Raw genomic sequence first — 20,953 nt, forward strand, 5'->3', positions numbered from 1 at the left:
TGTGTTTGGCTGCATAAAAGATCTGATACTCATTACTGATCCAGTAAGTTTTATCTAAGCTGTTTGGAGTTGCCATACTAAGTTGACTCTGAAGGAACGAGATTAGTTTTCTTTTCTGGTTGATGAACCCCACTATGTATCACTCCAGTTCCACTGCACCATTAAACAACATAATTCATTACAAAGGACCCAGCTCTGAAAATCCCCTAATATCCAGAAGTCATGGAGCTAAGTAGTCACATCCTCGTAGGAGCACAGCAGGGATCTTATATATTACAAATATTGAGGAGAGTTGGGCAAAGGACACAGTTTACTGAAACCAGTTGGTGTAGAAATCTGTTGTTTTGGCCTGTATGATGTCCATCCTTCCTTCTGTTACAGAACCCTAATTTTGCATTTGGAAACTATTCTTTCTATTCTTAGTCCAATCCTTTTGGGGTTATCCATGAAAGTACTTCATACTTTCCCCTAGCCAAGCAGTGGGCAAGAGATCTAAGCTAGGCTCAATAGCTGTTCTCTTTTTGAACTTTCATCTTGAGTAGAAAGACACAAAGTTTAGAGGAGCCCAGAATAAAATGCTCATTAGCTCATGGTGCCCACATCTTGACCCACCCAGACCTGCCCTAACTGTTACTCCCTTCGTATTTGGGATCCTCTTTTCCAGTGTATCTATTAGTTACCTCTGTATCCTAATAAACTCTAAATACATGTTATTCAGTTAGCAACTCATTGCTATCCATTGGCAAGTCCTGGGTACCATACCACTCCATGATTCCGTTGATTTAGCTCCTAGTTCTGTGAGTTCGAGTGGATGCTGGGCTCAGCTGGGTGATTTGTCTGGTCTCAGTTGGACTCCCATCTCAGTCATCTGTAGTCATCCTCAGATCGACTGGGCAACTCTGCTTCTGGGCATTTGCTGGCTGGCAGCTGGGGCACCTTGCAGGGTGACAGAGGTGGGAAGAGTTCTAGACCATGTCATCTAGCAGATTGGCCTGGGCCTATTCAGATGTCAGTGACAGGGTTCCAAGTCAAAAAGTCAAAATGTGTGAGGCCTCTTAAAGCCTCGATGCAAACTACAGCAGAATTACTTCAGCTGTAACTGTATTCTATTCACCGAATCAAGTCAGGCAGCCAGCCCCAATGCAAGAAGTGAAGTACATGTGCATGGCCTCTTGATAGAAGTAGCTACAAGGCTGCAATGCAAATGAGTGAAGATGCAGGAAGAGGAATGACTGAGGGCACTTAACCAATCTTCCATACCCCAAGTTGGTTTCTGTATCTTACAGCTAAAGAACCTAATATGCTAATCAAAACCCCTTTAAAAATACACCTTAAAACACTGGCCTGCTCTTTTTATTTTTTGATGTACCTGATTATGGGAGGTTTGGGGAGCCAAAGTCTGTTCCTCTACAGCATACAGTATAGAAACAATCTCGTATCCTTAATCCAAGCATGTTGTGTCTCCAGGAGACTGCTTGCCACTCCTCTGTAACCCTCTTAGCTGTGTAGTCTCAAAGGTTCATTGCCATCAGTTCTGTCGTCTGCCAGGTCTCTTGAAATTTTCGTGTATCACCTTCTCAGTTATGACATGTCAACATGACTTTGCCACCCCACTGTGTGACTGTTTCCTACTGTATCTAGCACAGCACTTACTCCAACATTTGAGTTTGCCTTTCTGGGATACATATTAGACTTGGGTAACTTCTATTTTCCTTTTAAGTAACATAGCCTCTTGGTAAGCTGTATCAATGAGAGAGTAAGGCAAATACTCATGTTAATGTACACTGCTGTAGGTGTTTCTTACCAGTTTTCATGCAAGTTCCAACTCAGCCTAGTCTTCTTTGGTTTTATGAGATCTAATAAGATCATAGTAAAGGAAGGTATAGCTGCAGGCAGAAAATATGTTTTTTTAATAGCAAGTTCATAAATTAATATAGCAGCACTGAGACAACGTGGCTGTATACATGCGTTAAGATGGAGCTCTCTTCAGTTGATAACCTTCCCTTCCAACCACTAATTTCTCAGGAATGGTGCCAAACTCTTAGTCAAATGTAGCTTCAATGCAGCATCCTACCCTGTCAGTGTGAAACGATATTAAGACTTTATAGATGAAGCGATGTTCTGCTTCCATTAATAACACCTATTATTCCAGGGTGTTTTAATCTGGTGATAAAAATTGACTCTAGGGGCAGAATGTGGCTTGGGAGCTTATTTTAAGGGCAAATGGTTTGTTTCTAATTTTTCTTTCAAAAGAAAAAGGCTTTTCTTTTTTTCTAAAGGAGATTTTATATTGCATTGAGTTATATAAGCATGAGACCAAATTCCTAAAGTATTGGTATGATCATAGATTTTTATTTGATTTGGTATCATCCTTTGGTATGTCAGGTAAAGCTGAGAGATCTTCCAGGGCTTCTCAGCTAGCTTAGAGTTGGCAGGCTCCAGTGTTCTGCAATATGTCATCAGCTGGGATCAGAGGGTGTTTCTTTTACATTGCTTCTCACACTTAAACATTAAAATCTCTTCTCAAGCAACAGTTTATACAAGCTACTGGCTGAATTGCATTTGATAATAAGAGGCAACTCATTTTTACATTGCATTTTGATGGGCATTTTACTTTCTTATTATAGATCTACTAGAAGAGACCCAAAGAAAAGATGAAGAAATGGAATCTCTGCAGGTAAAGTAAATTTTTAAATAGGGCGAGTATCTGTGGTATGAAAACATTTGTTTTTTTTGCTCTTTTATCCTTTATTATTGTATTCACATTGGTACATTCACAATGGTACAGCAAATAGGATGACAAGTACAATGTCAGAACTGTAAAGCTGGAATTTGCTTCCTTTAGAAGTCTCTGCAAGCACTTACCTAAAGCAGAAAGCCAAATCAGCATCTATGCTACTTCTGAAAGGAAATTGTATTCCTTGGTATAGCATAACAGGAACTGCATCATTAGGAAATGAAGGCAGTATCCTCTCATAGTCATTTCCCTTAAAACAGGACTGATGAATGAGGATGAATTCATGGAAACTACATTTTCAAGTAAAAGTCAAAAGTATTCTGACCCTATGGGTGTCATCTACCAATGACCAACCAATTAATACATAAATAGAGCTTAAGATTACCTTGTATAGCCTGGCAATTCAACTTGATTTATTCACATTTCTTGGGTTGGAAAATTGTGTTAGAAAGATTCCACTCAAATTTTAATTGACATTTTCATGATATGAGCAATGGATGTTAAGTTGGCATCTGACAGAAGTTCTCTCTTCCATTCACGTTGGGCTAACTTACAAATGGGTAACTCAAGTGTCTGTCTTTATTAGGGGAAACATAATCAGTTATATTCCCATGACAGAACCAGTTCACCTAATGTCACGTTGGGGATTAAGAACAGTAAGTACTTTGGACGTTTAGAGATCTTCCTGGACCTGGAGCCACAAGGCAAGACTAGAGAGTGATGTAATGAGCTGGTTTGAGTGCTTTAAGGGTAAAGATGTTTGCTTTTGGCAAATGAAAGACAGGTCATGTAAAGTCCAAAGAGCAAGGGAAATGTTCTGTGATTGGGGATTCTTCTACTTGATGGTATATCCATTAAGAGAAAATTGTGTAATTGATCTGAAAGTGCAGAGGAACCATAGTTTATACATCTAATAAAAGTGGTACATGTTAGCTGCCGTTATGTACAGATTAGATTATTTTAGCATCTTGTACTACATTCAGGTATAAAAAACAAAGAGCATTGGTTAGTCCAGTTTGGGGCTAGGAAGAATCTCATGTGTATGCTTGCCCTGCCTATCTCTGTGAAACTCATATTGGCAATGCTTGTTATAAAAAGCATAGCTCTTTGTATATTAAATGTGTATATTGAGAAAGTCTTTTTTTAGGCATTGTGGTTACATGTGGCATTTACCATTGCCCCCAAAATAACATGTATAAACATATTTATTGAGTGTATATCTAGCCTTTTGAAATGTCAGCACAACTGGTTTTTCCTTTCACAGTACAAATGTTGAAACTAGTAATCTCATTAAATTTAATAGCCTATGTTGCTTCTCAGATGTTTATTAAATACTGGCAGCATTTTCCACTGAAATGTCCATCCAGTGCAATAGAATGTACCAGCCAACTAGCTATGGACATTTATAAATTGAGAATGTGCAAAATAACGTCCCAGAGCAGAAGAGTTAAATGTTGACACTTCATTGTGGTGACTGGTGCCTGATACTAACACTCTATTATGAATAAAGAAGGAACTCTCAAAATGTACAAGAGTACAGAAGCCTGTCACAGAAAGCCTATATAATGTTAAAGGCTAGAGGAAAATCCCTGGGGAAGCACCTGTATTCCCGAGTTTCTATATTCACATATGAATGTCCTAGGTAATAGTTTGGAGAATACTATTCAAGTATATAGGCTGAAATCCTACAATGACACCGTAGTACCTGGCTCTGTTTCTGATTCACTAGGTAACCTTGGATAACTCAATTAACTTTGCTGTGCCTATTTTCTCATCTGTAATAGAAAATCATAAAACTGTCTTCCAGAAGTGTTTAGTGTGGATTAGATTATCCCAGAAGGGAGAACTAAATATTTAATACCAATTTACAATGTTAGCAAATCCTCATGTATCCAAATTGGAGTCAATTTTATTTACTCATTATCATGTTATAATTATGTATAACAGACATTCTGCATTTTATGTTATTCTCCTTAGGGGTAGGGGATGTTTTATTTAGCTCTAAATCCTTTACAGTTTCCTATAAATGATGTACTCCATTTACTTATTAAACAAACACTTATTGAGCACCAATTCTCTGCACACCACTCTACGAGGTGCTAGGGATACAAAGGCAAGCTGTGTATACTGGATGGCTTCTTGCCCTCTATATCACAACTAGTGAAGACTATGAAATCAGTGTTTATAGTAAAATACTCAAAAATTGTATTAAAGGGAAAGTATAAGTGACTGTGGGAACATATCATAAGAACATCTGTCCTTGACGTGTCATAGGTAAGAGTAGGTTGGTGGAAGTAAAAGGGGATTAAGTACAGATGGAAGTAGGTTGAGCTGGAGTGGGGAGGCCACCCAAGAAGGCTTCCCAAAGGAAGCCAACGTTGGATTGATAACTAGGAGTTAGCTAGGCAAGTTTGCAGTGAAGATAAAAGTTTTAGGCAATGGAAAGAATAGGGGAAGGCCTAGGGTAAGGGCACAGTTTCGTGTTTAAAGAACTGAAAGGTCAGTATGTTGGAATGTAGCATCTGAGAGAGGGGCAGCAAAATGAGAATTTTTAAGGAGATGGAGATCTAAAGGTCTTCGTAGAAGAGTTTGGACTTCACCTTCAGTATATGAGAAATTGGATAAGGGTTTGAAATAAGAGAACAGTATGAGAAATCTGCATTTTAAATAGACAACTGGCTATAACATGAAAAATAATTAGAGCCAGGCAAGATTGAAACCAGGGAGACTGATTAAGCAGACATTTGTGAGAGAGACTCTTAGCAACAGATGATGATGATCTGGATTGGGTGGTAGTGGAGAGCATGAAGAGGAGTGGGTGACTTCTTAGTATGTTTTAGAATATAAAGTCCACGGAACTTTGAGATTGGTTGTTAGGAAGTAAAAAGAAAGGAGTTAAGAATGATTCTTGGGTTTCTCAATTTGGCAACTTCACAGATACTTCTTCTCATCAATGATATAGGAGGAAACTGATCAGTTCAATTTTTGATATTTTGAAATGCCCAGGTAGTAATGTTAAGGGAGCTTATATGAGTCTGAAGCTCAGAAGGTATTTAATCTGAACATGCAGAATTTGATGCCATCATATCTGTTGTCCATATCATAGGAATGATACTAAAAGTCATATAGCAACTGTGAACTTGCAGGGGAAGTATTTAGAATGAGAAGAAATGAAATCCTAGGCCAGAAACCTAGCAAACACCAACATTTAAACAACAGGCTAGGGATGAAAATCTTGCAAAGGAATCTAAGACATAAAGAAAACAATTTCAGGAAGACATAGTGTTATGAAGTTTAGTAAAAGAATATTTCAAAGGGAAGATCATCAACAGAACTGAATAAGTATTTGTTAAATTCTTTGATTCATTTAGCTATGGGGTTTAGGTTTCAAAACAAAAATTTACCTTTCAGTGAACTGCAATTTTCTATCATACCTGTCAATAAACTCGCACGTCTTTCACTTTTCCGAATGTCCATTACTTAGCACAGTGCTTATCTTAGTAGGTACTTAGTAATTTTCTGTTTACTAAATAAACAAAAAATGCCATCCTGTTGGTCTCAGATTTATATAGCCACTATTCCTGGATCTCCTCAAGATCCACTCATTAAAAAACACCAATCCCTGTCCTGTCCTAGAGCTCATTTTATGTTTAAATTTTTTGGAGAGAGACATTCAAATTTTGTCATTCCTGTACACACACACACACACACACACACACACACACACACACATACACACACCAGTAATTTGACTTGAGTGGTCGTAAGCAGTAGGAAAGGATAAAATGGCAGGGGAAGGGGAGCCGCAGGGAAGAAAATGTTTTCAATCTTCGGAGGAATCACAAACAATGGAGACAAACATATTTGATGGTGATTTTTAAAATACAGCTTGTAATTACCAAAATTTTTCATTGGAGCTTAACATTGTCTGGCTCATTTTGTGTGTGTGTGTGTCATTCATTTGCAGTTACAGTGTGTGCTGCTCCTCTTAAAAACAAAGTCTTGTCTTTGACTATAAATGTGTAGTGCAGTATCAGAGTTCTATTTGCTTATGGGTTTGAGATACATTGAAACAAGCAAATCCCTTTTTGTTCCTCTAAAGATCCACCAAACTTTTAAATAGACACACAAGGTAATCCATTTTCCCTCAATTTAGTTGAACGGTATTCAGTGACTTGACACCTTGCTGGTGATAGCTGATAGTGGTAAGTGTTGCTGCTGTTTTGTGTTTTTATTTTTTTAAATACCAGTCTACCTGGTTCACCTTTCCCCATGTTGCTTTCTGAATCCTAAAATGCAGAGCACACCGAGAGTTCATATCATGCTTAGTTGTAAAGTCTTCACAGTGGTACCTATGACAGTCACTAAACAGAGTATCTACAAAACTCATATACCCTTATTCATACGATAACTTACTGGTCATCTCTCTTTTCATTTTATTTTATTTTATTTTATTTTTGAGACGGAGTTTCGCTCTTGTTACCCAGGCTGGAGTGCAATGGCGTGATCTCGGCTCACCGCAACCTCCGCCTCCTGGGTTCAGGCAATTCTCCTGCCTCAGTCTCCTGAGTGGCTGGGATTACAGGCACGCGCCACCATGCCCAGCTAATTTTTTGTAATTTTAGTAGAGACGGGGTTTCACCATGTTGACCAGGATGGTCTCGATCTCTTGACCTCGTGATCCGCCCGCCTCAGCCTCCCAAAGTGCTGGGATTACAGGCTTGAGCCACCGCGCCCGGCCTCTCTTTTCATTTTATTTGAAATGAGTCATATGATAACTTCCAGTCATCTCTCCTTTCATTTTATTTGTGTGAGTTAAAACTAGATGATTATGAACCTAATTTTACTATTCATTTAACCTTCTTACTCAACCATTGGTAGGTTATTTTGTATCAGCACAATATATAGCTATTGTTAAAGAGGGATAATAATAATTCTGATTTTATAGAAATGTTGAGAGGATTAGCTACAATAAGGAATGTGAAAGCTTTGGTGCCTGGCAGGTCACAATAAATATTAATTCCACGTAGTGACTGTTTACACCTACTATATGTCAAACATGATGCTGTGTGCTTAGGGATAAAGCAATGAACAAGTCCGAGAAGGTCTCTGTCCCCAGAGGGCTCCTCCTTCCCTCTTCCCCCACCTTCTGTCCTTGCCCTTTCTCTTACCTTTCCCCCTGCCATGGTCAACTCTGAAATTTAAATTCATATTTTGGTCAGATTATGCTGAAGGAAGTAGTATTATGTCTTTGGTCAGCTGCTAAATATAATGAAAAATTGAAAAAAAAAAGTCCTTACATGGCAATATTTAAATTGATTATTGGGCTGCATATGAATATCAATCTCATTATTTTAAGAGGAGAAAAGAAACATTTTAGTTGTAAGACCTGTAATCTAAATGTTGTCGCAAGTATTTCTGGACACATTATTTGGTATCATCATCTGAAATTTTATTAGAAATGAACTGAATCCTTAATTTTTAAAAAATGGGTTTACAGATTTTGTATATGTACATATATTAATATGTCATATAATATAGAATTTAATTACGGATTTATATATATTATATAAAAGTCTATAATAAAACATATAAAATATATAAAATCTTGAATATAAATATTTAAGTGACTTGTTTTTCTGAGACATTTCGGAAGCTCTGCCCTGAAGGATATTAAGTGTCATTAGTGCTGTACTGTTTTTTAGATGACCCATAATCATATTTAATTATCGGTTGGCTTGTAAAAATAGTCTGAAATCTCCCATTTGAAGGGTTTGATTTTTTTTTTTTTAGTACTGTGTTAGGGGTGGAGGAACAGGTATTAGATTTTGTTTTTGTCACCTCAGTAGTGCTTAGGCGAAAACATTTGAAATGAGCAGTAAAGAGAAGATAATCTTTTCCCCAGCCATTATTTATTTCAACTACTTATGGAGTAGCCTATGGTGTTTTAAGGGGAAAAAAATAGAATATAATGTCTTGGTTCTTTTGGAACAAGCCTAATAAATGTTAATATTAGTGTATTATAAAGAATGCCAGGGAATAGTTGTCAGGCACAACAGTTGGAGATAAACTGGGCAGGAAAAGCCACCAAAGAATGTGACTGTCATGAGCAAATAATTTAGCCTGCCAGAAGCTGGCAAGATAGTATGTGAACCTTTCAGTATCCAGTAGATGGCGAATCCTCCTGGTAAGGAAACCATGTGAGAGCTGGGGCTACTGATTGACCAGCTGGATGGATATTTTCTGTGGTTTTGCTGTCAGTCTTTCCTGCCAGACTGTAGAGTGCCCATAACCAACACTTTTAGCCATTGCAGGTGGAAATGAAGGAGTGGGGCAGCTACACGTCTCTTTTAGACTTCCCTCAGAATTGCTTTAGAAGGATGACAGTGTCAGGGAATGCTCTGCTCTCATACCAGATCTCAGAAAGAATGGAAGCAATTAATTTCCCCAGAAATTCTCATTTTCTTGGGAGATACTAAAGTACATTTTTAGAGGTCTGAATTTGAATAAATTGATAAATTGGGATTAACTGTTTAAGGTTTTATTAAACTAGAAAGTAATACAGTCCCTACTCATCCCTAAGATAACTCCTGAGAGTTATAACGGAATTTTTATCATTCTGGAAACTAAAATGCAATGCCCACATATTCTTTTCAAGGTGCAAATAACTATGTATCTCTATGTCTTCTTCTAAAATATGATTTAAGAATAATTGTTCTAAGCAATGGTATAAACAAAATAAAATACAGTGTTGTGGGGATGGAAGGTTGGGCCACCCTTCGCCACGTTCAGGCAGTGGCAACTTAACAGTTCATTAGAATCTCTGTTTTCTCAAAAGGTGAGCAGGCTTACCAAACTTTAAATTTGGTACAAAGTTCCACCAGAAAGAACATGTTAGCCATCCACCTTGGGGTCAAGCAGGGTCTAACCAATTAGATTTACACCCTTAAATTGATTATGTCAAGAGGCCTCGTGAGAGCAGGGACCCACTCTCAGTAAAATGGATTCCACTGAAATATTAGTGATCATTAAACTTTATCACTCTGTTTTGCCTGGAATTTCAAACTTAATTTTAATCCCAATTAACTTTAATCCCAATTAGATTTATGACAGTATAAAACTTGAAAATAGAATACCCTGAAGAAGAAGTATTTGGTGTCTCAAATTTATCAAAGTTGATCAGCTATCTCATTTTCTTTTGAGAATAAAAAATATTAAAATGTGCCTGTTTCTGTTTATCCAATGGGATGAAAAGCACAAATCTTCAGGACTCAGCTCCTTGAATCAAGCTTCTAAAAAAGCTTCTAAAAAAAAACCAGACATCATTTATTGTTAAAATGCAAAATCAAAGCATAGTATTTGAGCTCAAAAGCCCCAATATTTCTCTGCAACAGAAAGTTTACTAAAATAGTTAGTGGAAAAATGGCCAGGCATGGTGGCTCATGCCTATAATCCCAGCACTTTGAGAAGTCTAGGTGGGTGGCTCACCTGAAGTCCGGATCAGCCTGACCAACATGATGAAACCTGTCTTTACTAAAAAAAAAAAAAAAAAAAAAAAAAAAAAAAAAAAAAAAAAAAATGGATGCAAAAAATTAGCTGGGCATGGTGGCGCATGCCTGTAATCCCAGCTCCTCAGGAGGCTGAGGCAGGAGAATCCCTTGAACCTGGGAGGCGGAGGTTGCAGTGAGCCGAGATCACACTGCTGCACTCCAACCTGGCTGACAGACTGAGACTCCGTCTTTAGAAAAAAAGAAAAAAAAATCACTGACCTAGGGGTATTTAACACAGTTGGTAAATTCCTCCCACAAGAAGGAAGATGATTTGACACATCTTCGTTCACTATCTTTTTTACAGTTGACTTTGGGAAAAGCAACACTTCCAGAAAACAGACCTTGGTTCCACTGTCAAGAGTCTGAGCTCTGGGCTCTGTGGCATTGGGGCTCATGGAGATAGCAGCATATGTTTTCTTGTTTTAAAAAAGAAAAATCTCAACACATGATGATGATTCAGTCTTAAGCTTGTCTGGGAGCTTTTGCCAGTCTCGAGTCAGTGGTCACCCTGTAATTTGGGGTGATCTCATTTGTGTTGCAGAACATAAGTGATCACTTCAAGATCATTCCCTGTAATGTTTTACAGTACACTGCTTATACGTCCCACAGCACATCCCTAGACAGACCTCAAATTTGGGCAAATATCCATGTTAGTCCATTTTATCGTCTATCTCTGGATAACAATGACAATTGTGAAAAGCAATATTCTAACTAATGACTATAGTGTGCAACAAATTTGGAAATAAATGCTCAGCAATAATACTTTTCTGGTTGAAACACATTTTCATTGACTCATGGAACAAATCTGAGATCCTAAGTACTAATAATACGTGATTAAAAGAAACTGTAGTTCTCACTTGTAAGGCCATCTCACCTCCTAATCCTCTAGCTGATTTTCCAGAATATACAGAAACACTGCAGAGGATTTCCCCAGTCTGGGATCTTGAAAACTCACTTATTTTATGCTTCAGTCTACTAACAGATACTTACTTAGCACTTGTGAATTCCTGTCAGGATTGTGCTAAAACAGCCCAAAGGGTGATGGTCTGTGTGTCAAAGAAGGAAAAAATCACACAGGAAACCAAGCAGTTCTGTGTCATATACCGTGGTAAAACTGCCAAGTCTATGTAAATTATTCCTCACAACAATTCTGCAAGGCACATAACTACTATTCTTATTTCATGGATAATGGTCTGAGACTCACAGCTTCCTCAGCCAGTAAGTGGAAGAGCTAGTACTCGTATTTGAACTTGCTTGACTTCTATACTACTGTACATAAGAGCGACGAAAAACAATCTTTTCACCTTTTGTTGTTGTTGTTTTTGTTGTTGTTGTTGTTGTTGTTGTTCTGATTTGTTTAGGATCCTGGCCTCTTTTAATTTCTTCCATATTGTTTTCCTTCTTCTTCAATTTCAGTTTTCAACCAAGTTCAAAATGTTCTGGCAAAAATTAAAGGCAACATTAGAATGTTTCCATAAATTTTAAAGTGTGCAAAAAGTGATGAAACTAAAAAGAGCTGGAGAAATGACTACTAAGCATCTCCTCTTAAACTTTTAACTTTTATCAAAATCAGTGATTATTTTACCTTTTAAAAATTGATTTTAAAGTGCATTCCTTTTCCAGAGTCTCTGTGTTACACGTACTATTCTAGATTTAATTTGTTAGAAGTTTCATGTTTACTGTTAAATGTGTGAAGGCTTATTAGCATGTTAATAAATAACATGTAATGTCTGTTAACAATATTTTGTATTTGCCCATAAAGTGAAATAGGAAATATTACCTACAAGAGATTCCATGCCTTTACTACATTCTGGCTGTAATTGAAATCCCTAGTTCTCATTTCACTGTGAGAAAAGAACTAGTAAATTGTTCACGAATAAAACAGGGATTGAAGCACAGAGGCCTTCTATGGGCTCAGGGATGAATCTGAACTGCTGCAGTCCAGATCGAAAAGAACTAGGGGAACAGCACAATAGAGGTGTCATTTCACTGCACAATATTATAGCTAATTAAGTTTAGGGCTTTGCTTTCCTCAATCCTTTCTTTTGCTGTTTCCCCAGTGGTATTGACTGCATGTTTTTCAGCTGCCCTAATATCAGACCTAGAAGAAGTAAAGAGTTGCAACTTACTTAGAAAAGGCATATGGCAGCGATATAATATCCCCCAAAATGTATACAAATAATGATTTTTTATTTTGTGATTACATTTTATTGATACAGTATGTTTTATTATACCGTTACCTAATGTCTGTTACAAATGAGGTTCTAGAAGTCTGTTTTGGCATATTTTAAGGAAGAGGCTCCAGAGCCCAGTGCATCCCCTAACCTCTACGATGCAAAACCACAAAGTTGCCGGATGCTAATTTAAAAAAAAGAGTTTATTGTCAATTTGCTCGTAAAACCGCACTGTATGCATATGGTATTTCCATTAGCTCCATTTTGCTGAGCTGTTAAGGAGAAAACACACACACACACTCACACACACATGCACACACACACACACACACAGTCATTCTCTCTCTCTCTCTCTCTCTCTCTCTCTCTCTCTCACGGTTTTTAATATGTTTTTGAGGTTAGTATGGACTGTTTTGAGTCCATTGGAGCTGGATTACAGACCAGGCCCCCACCCAACCCTCCACGTTTAATCACAGTGTGGACTTCAACACACTTAACGTGTTTGAAGTCTATTTTCCTGACTTTAAATGAGTGAAATTGTTGATATCCTCCTACCGGAAGGTTGTGTGAACATTAAAAATAAGAACATATAGGCCGGGCACAGTGGCTCATGCCTGTAATCCCAGCATTTTGGGAGGCCGAGGTGGGTAGATCACAAGTTCAGAAGATTGAGATCATCCTGGCCAACATTGTGAAACCCCATCTCTACTAAACTTCGAAAATTAGCCAGGCGTGGTGGCACATGCCTGTAGTCCCAGCTACTTGGGAGGCTGAGGCAGGGAAATTGCTTGAACCTGGGAGGTGGAGGTTGTGGTGAGCCATGATCATGCCTCTGCACTCTAGCCTGGTGACGGAGCAAGACTCTGTCTCAAAATAAATAAATGAATAAATAATAATAATAAGAACATGTGTTAAAAGTACCCAAGGCAATTTTGGCAATTAAGCTTTCAGTAAATAGTTTTGATTTATATGGTACTAGTAATATAAAGGGATCTTTTCATTAATAGCCACATCACATACCAGTGTCCTTTTTGTTCTTGAAATTAAGGAAACCCATTCCTATCCCAGGACCTTTGCATCTGCCTCTTTAGGTTTCAGTGCAAATACTACCTCTTCATGGGACGTAAGCTGACCGACCTGTCTAGGGTATTTTTATGTTACGCAATATTATTCTTGCTTTGATTGTTTTCAACCAAATAAAAATGTAAAGACCACTTTCAGTTCATGGGCCTATAAAAACAGGTGCCTGCCTGGACTTTGGCTGACCCCTGATTTAGAATGAACTAGTTTAAAGGTTAACTGGCATAGGGAGAGTCTAATAAGAATAATTTTTGACTTTTTCCTCAAAGAATAAATTTCTGTTGGTAGAATTTGAAATAATTTGGTAAATGGAAAGAAAGTATCATTTTGAGTAATCAGACTTTTCTGAACTTCCACAACGACACTGTGTCAGCGTTCCATTATCCACAGGTGAGGTTGTGAGTGCTGACAGTAGCTGTCATTTCTGGTGAAAACTGCCCAGGTGAGGCTATTAACAAACTCTCGTCCAATTTAGTCCTTCATTTCCTAGACTTTGGAATTTAGGATCACTTACTTCCGGGGATGATTTTGAAAGCAATATAGTTCAGGATGCCTTGAACCAAATCACTACTCTTTACTTATAATCCTGAAAGGTAAAATGGTTTAAATTTAAAGTAATAATTTCCCTCAAATTTGTGACTTTAATTTGGGTAAGGAATTACTTGGTGGACCATTTTATAGGCACTACATCATATCATTTTCTCTAAATGCAGAAATTTAGAAATTTGTTTGAGATTATTATAGTCAAATTAGTGCTGTTTTTATCACTATTACCATTTATAGCATTTTCAATTACTTTAAGATAATAGAGCTTTCCAACTCTTTTTCGTAACTCATATCTCTCTCAAACAGCCAAAGCTACTGTTTAAACTTTCACCTTGGGAAGATGCTAGTCAGACGGCAGTGAGAAATCAGAGTGAAGCTCAATTTGAAGAAAAAGCAGTTAAGTATTTCATAGGTAGGAATATTTAGGGTATTCAGAATTGAATCGTCTACATACGTCTGCTCTATTTTAGTGCATATAGGATAAGTCAGCCTTCACGTGTGCTTCCCAGACGTGCAGCTAAAAACTTAGTTGTTGGTTTTGTTTTCCGCCATTGTTCTTAGGAAGAAGAGTACACCATCAGTAATCAGAGGGCAGATAATCTGAAATTACCTTAAATTCTTTAGCCACATTTCCCTTCTTAACCTGTGCATGTACGTTAGGAAATGGAGGCTAATAATAGTTTTAATCTCAGTCGCACTGAATTAAGAAGCAAATAAAAAGCTACCCACTCTCAGCCATTGTATTAGTTTAAGACTTTCTGCTTAGATGCTGGTCATCCTCATCAGCAGCCCGTCTAGTATAGAATGCTCAGAGGTAACTGGAATGCTGAGAGGTAAAAAAGCACACAGAAAAAACATGGGAGTGAGAGGCAAGAAAGAGCCTCCATTATAATGTTCCTCATGCATTAGTTCCTGTAAATGACTCTGCATGTAAATTATGATGTGGATTACTGGAATTGCCCAAAGGTAAGTAATTTAATTCCCAAGGTGGACCATTTGCTTATAGCATTTAATGACTCCGTTGTGTGACCTGCATGATAGTCAACAATGCAGGGCTGTAATGGAAAGACTCAGGAGGACAGGGCTTGGGAGGGAGGATTCTGTGGTTATATGGGTTTCCTTGTAAATTTTTTCACCTAGAATCCTAGGAGATATGTGCCCTCCCAGGAAACAAAGGAGATGTCAGCCTCAGGAAGTCTCATTAGGCCAGCTATATTCAGTGGCAGTCGGATACACAGCCCTATGTGTACCTGAAAATGGAAGCGTACCCTCTTGTTTTCTACAAGTTCTGCATGACACAAGCCTGCTCATAAATTATACCGTAATCACTCTTACAGTACAATTTGCATAGGAGTTCAGAGCATATTCCACTGATAGATGACTAATCTCATAAGTGGAGTCATGTACTTCTTTTTTTTAATGTAAATCCTTGAAAAATATATGGTGTGTTGGTTTCTGACTTGTTGGCTTTCTCTCTGTACTCCCCAATTCCTCTTTCTCCATCTCTTTCTGGGGACAGTCAGTATTTGAAATTGCACTGGTTGTCATTTGCATTGCCCCTAGCTACCATCATAGTCTTTATTTTATCTGCAAATAATTTTTAGTTGTTCTCCAGTCCAGAGTTCACTCACCTTTGTTACCCGTTATGAGCAGTTTCACTGGAGAATTTGGCAATCCCTGGAGAAAGATGATTCTATGTCTCTTGCCCTTCATTTTGTCTGTAGTGATACTCTGTAGCACACACCTACGTGCCACATTGCACTGTGCTTTACAGAGAGAATCTTGAAATGATTCTTTATTTTAAAGGAAAACCAGAAAAATCTCATTGCTTTGCATTGTAATTTAAATGGTAGTCTCAGACGTTTAGTGTCAGTTTCATACAGCTAACTAGAAGTACTCATAGGGATTTTAGATAAAACCTTACCTTGCCTCTCAGCCTTTATTTTCCAGTGTGAAATCTGTCCAAACAAACCAATAGACCCTTATTTCTCTATCTTTCTTTTCATCTTCTTTCTTTACTCCACTTGCTTTTACCACCCCCGCAAACCCCTACACATACCTCACTTCAATATAAATACAACCGCAGCCTTTCCTAAAAATGTCAAAACTGAAGTATAATGGTCAGTAATCTATTCATAACAAAACCACAAACTAAAACACCAACCAGAGAACACAGAAGAAGAAAGCTACAGAAGAACAACTGGCTGCCCTCAGGTCTCTGTCAAGGCAATGGTAGTAAATGAGAAAACATACTGGAAATGTGGATCACCCACTTACAGTCTGTTTTTAAATCCTGTGATTGTTTCTGCTTCTGGTTCTATCAGAGATTTGCCAAACCCAGGATGAAAATCGGGCAACAAGGACCATCACTGGGCCTCCCTGTAGACTGGAACATTACATATCGCTTTAAATTGGCTTTTCTGCCTAAGTCAAAATGTTTTCTTTTCTTTTTTTTTTTCTTGACAACTTTTCAGACAAAATCTTTAAGCCTCACTGTTTTGTTTTTCTTCAGTTTGTGTGTTGTGTTTGGACACTGAAGTAGGTTGTTTGAAAAAGCACATAAGCAGCTATTGAAATGAATTAACAAAAATTGACTACAGGTATCTAATGATGGCTAAAGTGAACACAGAATGGTTGGGAAACCAGAGCAAGCTGCTCCAGTGCCACCCTGAAGTATTTCATGTATAGACTAACTTCTTTCACTGACTTTTAATACATAGCATACAATTTTATATGTAAATCACAGATGCAGTTGGTCTATTCAGAGCCAACTTATGCTCTATTTTAAAGCTTTTTTTGATGTGGCTACATTGAGATTGTGATTTTTATCTCTATTTTGTTTTATTTTAAATCACTATATGAAATGCTGATTTGTGTGTGTGTGATAATTAATCAAAGCCTTTTTCCTTTCCATTATCTTAAAGTTTGGCAGAGAATACTATTTCAAATGTATTCAAATAATTTCAAATAAAACGATTTCTAGCTCTTTTAATTATTTAAAAATGATTGAAAAACTTTGAATATGTGATGAGTTGTCCTGGGGGAATACTGAGAAGAAAATATATACATATTTGTATTTCATTCTACTGGCTTCATATAGGAAGTAGCAGGTAAAGTGTGAGTGTGGATTAAACAGAGTTGACATTGAGAGGAGGAATACCACGCAGTGGTCTCTTTGGGTGAAGCTGAGTATATTTTTCTTCCAGAAGAGAGGCTTTGTATTTTAGAATAGTGATGGTAGGGAGTCCTCATTGTGGGTTTTTCTTTTTGAAAATTATATGTCCATCATGGTCTTTAAATCCCAGAGAAGTTGCCAGAATTATTCAATACTCTTCAAGCTTCTAAGACTTGGAAAAGAAAGAAGACTCTTGTTATGTTTTTATGCCAGTATTATGCTTTTTCATATGCGAATGATATATTCAGAGTATTCTTGGAAAATGCTGCATTATTGTGATAAAATAGTCACTACACCTTTCAACTGTACTTACAAGAGGCAGAAGAATTCTTGTTATTTAGACCTATAAGCTTCTAATTCATCTCTGAGATATGATGGATGAATCAATGTGGCTGATTAGCTCAGCTGAATCAAATAAATGTTTAATGATTAGATAGGCTGATAACAAATGATCCATTTAATGCTCATTTCCTAACAGCCTACAAATATTTGTTCATCTCCAGTGATGCTAATGAATTTTCCTTGGTTCATTCTTAAATTCTAAAGTACACTTCATTGTGACGTGGTAGCAAATGAATGTATACAGACAGCTTAAGGCTAGTTACAAACTGTATCCGCCCAATGGGTTCACCTTACCAGCTGTTTAGATAGAGTCCATTTATCAAGACATGGGAATTGCAATGGCAAAAGAGTAATTCACGCAGAGCCGGGTATGCAGGAGACCGGAGTTTTATTATCAGTCAAATCACTCTCCCCAAGCATTTGGAGATCAGAGTTTTTAAAGATAATTCGGCAGGCAGGGGCTTGAGAAATGGGAAGTGCTGATTGGTCGGGTTGGAGGTGGAATAATAGGGGGCCAAAGTTAGGTTTTCTTAATGTCTTCTGTTTTGGTATGCAATGACAGAACTGGGTGGGCCAGATTACTGGTCTGGATGATGTCAGCTGATTCATCCAGTGCAGGGTCTGCAAAATATCTCAAGCACTGAGCTTAGGTTTTGTGATAGTGATGTTATCCCCTGGAGCAATTTGGGGAGGCTCAGACTCTGGGAGCCAGAGGCTGCATGACTCCTAAATTGTAATTTATTTTTTCTTTTCTTTTCTTTTCTTTTTTTTATTTTTGAGATGGAGTTTTGCTCTTGTTGCCCAGGCTGGAGTACAAGGGCACCATCTCAGCTCACTGCAACTTCCTCCTCCTGGATTCAAGCTATTCTCCTGCCTCAGCCTCCCTAGTAGCTGGGATCGTAGGCATTCACCACCATGCCCAGCTAATTTCTGCATTTTTAGTAGAAAAGGGATTTCACCATGTTAGCCAGGCTGCTCTCAAAATCCTGTCCTCACGTGATCTGCCTGCCTCAGCCTCCCAAAGTGCTGGGATTACAAGCGTGAACCACCGTGCCTGGCCTTAATTTCTAATTTTGTAGCTAATTTGTTAGTCCTGCAAAGGCAGCCTGCACCCCAGGCAAGAAGCGGGTCTTTTCGGAAAAGGGTGGTTATCAATTTTGTTTCAGAGTCAAATAGTGAACTGAATTCCTTCCCAGAGTTAGTTTGGTCTACACCCAGGATTGAACAAGGACAGCTTAAGAGTTAGAAGCAAGATAGAGTCCGTTAGTTTTGAGTTCTGTCACTGCCATAATTTCCTCAGTTATAATTTTGCAAAGGCATTTTCAAAACCTCATTAACCTCAAAAATTAAAATATATCTTTTTATAGTACAAATGCCATAGGCTTCCCCCAAAATAATTTGTATATTGGGGGAAGCCTATAGCATATGGCTTCTCCCTGCCTGATCTGTGAAACCCAGAATAAATTAAAACATGATGTTGGCCGGGCACAGTGGCTCACGCCTGTAATCCCAGCACTTTGGGAGGCCCAGGCAGGCGGATCATGAGGTCAAGAAATCAAGACCATCCTGGCCAATGTGGTGAAATCCCGTCTCTACTACAAAATACAAAAATTAGCTTGGTGTGGTGGTGTGCACCTGTAGTCTCAGCTACTCAGGAGGCTGAGGCAGGAGAAATTGCTTGAACCCGGGAGGCAGAGGTTGCAGTGAGCCGAAATCATGCCACTGCACTCCAAACTGGCACCTGGAGACAGAGCAAGACTCTGTCTCAAAAAAAAAAAAAAAAAAAAAACCAAAAAACAAAAACCATGATGCCTAGCTGCATTATTTTTACTTAGGAAGTATAGTATTCACTTATCGGTAAGAACAGCTATTAGTGCCCCTCCATTGTAATTAAATGTCTATGCAGCAACTGCACGTACAGTCATTAAGAGTAAACATTTTTTAAAAACAATTATTTGTTGTCAATTTAGGTGTTTCTTAAACTTTCCCTTTCTTACAACTAAAGAACAATAGAAGAGGGACTATCCAATCACATAGAAACAGTAGCAATAAAACAGGACATTTCCCAGAAAACTCTTTTTTCTTTTTTTTGAGATGAAGTTTTGCTCTTGTTGCCCAGACTGGAGTGCAATGTCGTGATCTGGGCCCACCAAAACCTCTGCCTCCCAGGTTCAAGCAATTCCCCTGCCTCTGCCTCCTGAATACCTGGGATTATAGGCATGCTTCACCACTCCTGGCTAATTTTTTTAGTAGAGACAGGTTTCTCCATGTTGATCAGGCTGGTCTCAAACTCCCCACCTCAGGTGATCTGCCTCCCTCCGCCTCCCAAACTGCTGGGATTACAGGTGTGAGCCACTGCACCCAGGCTTGGAAACTCTTTTCTTCCAAATATTTAAAGAAAAGTTTTCCTTTGTTTTTTGTTGAGCCCTGCACTCCCACTTAGAGTTTTGCATTTTTACTTCTGCCCTTTAAGAGCCCTTAGTTATAGTCATAATTGTTTATTTCTTTTTTACTGAGGTTATTTATCTAGACATGTTTCATAAAGGAGAAATAAACACATTTTGTGTAATACAATAATTTATTTTTATAATATTCTTATGTCTTATTTTAGGTGTTTTTTTTTTGGAATAAAAAGACTTGGAGGCCCATGGATAGGCTTCAGAGAGTCTGCATTTCCCCAAAAAGTGTATGTGTATATATATATATATATATATATAGTTACATATGTGTGTTGTGTATACATTTTCCTAGGGAGTTTTATCAAGTTTTATCAGACTCTCAAAGTCTGTTACTACAAAATAAGAGCCACTGATTTATTAAAACCACTTGAAATAGCATGGAAGTATCTTCATTACTTCCTGGAGGTGGTCTTCCGTCTCCACTTCTCCTACCTCCTGACGCCCTTTTATTATTCTCACAATGCTTTTCTTTTCAGGATCAAGCCTTGAGAATGTGTTAGGAGTGGGGTTCAGGGATTGGTGGGTTGGAGGGGTGTGTGGAGTTAGGAACCTGCAGGTTGAACTTTAATTGGTTGAAATGAAAATTGTGGATTAAAGAAAAAGGGAAAAAAATTACAAAGGCAGCTCTGGGTAGAACAGGAGAGGTTATAGAGATATAATTAATTTTGTTGTAATTATATGTTCATTCTAGGATATAAACTGGCTTTTTTTTTTTTTAATCATGAAGCATATCAAAGCTACAATATTGAGTTGGATGTGGTGGTTCATGCCTGTAATCCCAGCATTTGGGAAGGCCGAGGCAGAAGGATTGCTTGAGCCCAGCTGTTCAAGACAACCCTGGGTAACATATGAGATCCCATCTCTACAAAAAGTTAAAAAAAAAAAAAATT

At 38.0% G+C, this 20,953-nt stretch overlaps 1 protein-coding gene across 9 annotated transcripts in view; it reads left to right on the forward strand.

The window, feature by feature from the left end:
- The window catches only part of CEP128 (centrosomal protein 128), a 476,123-nt gene that overhangs the window by 362,714 nt on the left and 92,456 nt on the right, over nucleotides 1-20,953 (forward strand). For all 9 annotated transcript variants that reach the window (XM_074392897.1, XM_074392891.1, XM_074392894.1 and 6 more), the window contains one exon: nucleotides 2,628-2,677. In XM_074392897.1, coding sequence (XP_074248998.1) covers nucleotides 2,628-2,677 — 50 coding nt within the window. The remainder of the gene's footprint in view (nucleotides 1-2,627; nucleotides 2,678-20,953) is intronic.

This window comes from Saimiri boliviensis, chromosome 2 (assembly GCF_048565385.1).
Source record: "Saimiri boliviensis isolate mSaiBol1 chromosome 2, mSaiBol1.pri, whole genome shotgun sequence".
Taxonomy (NCBI): Eukaryota; Metazoa; Chordata; class Mammalia; order Primates; family Cebidae; genus Saimiri; species Saimiri boliviensis.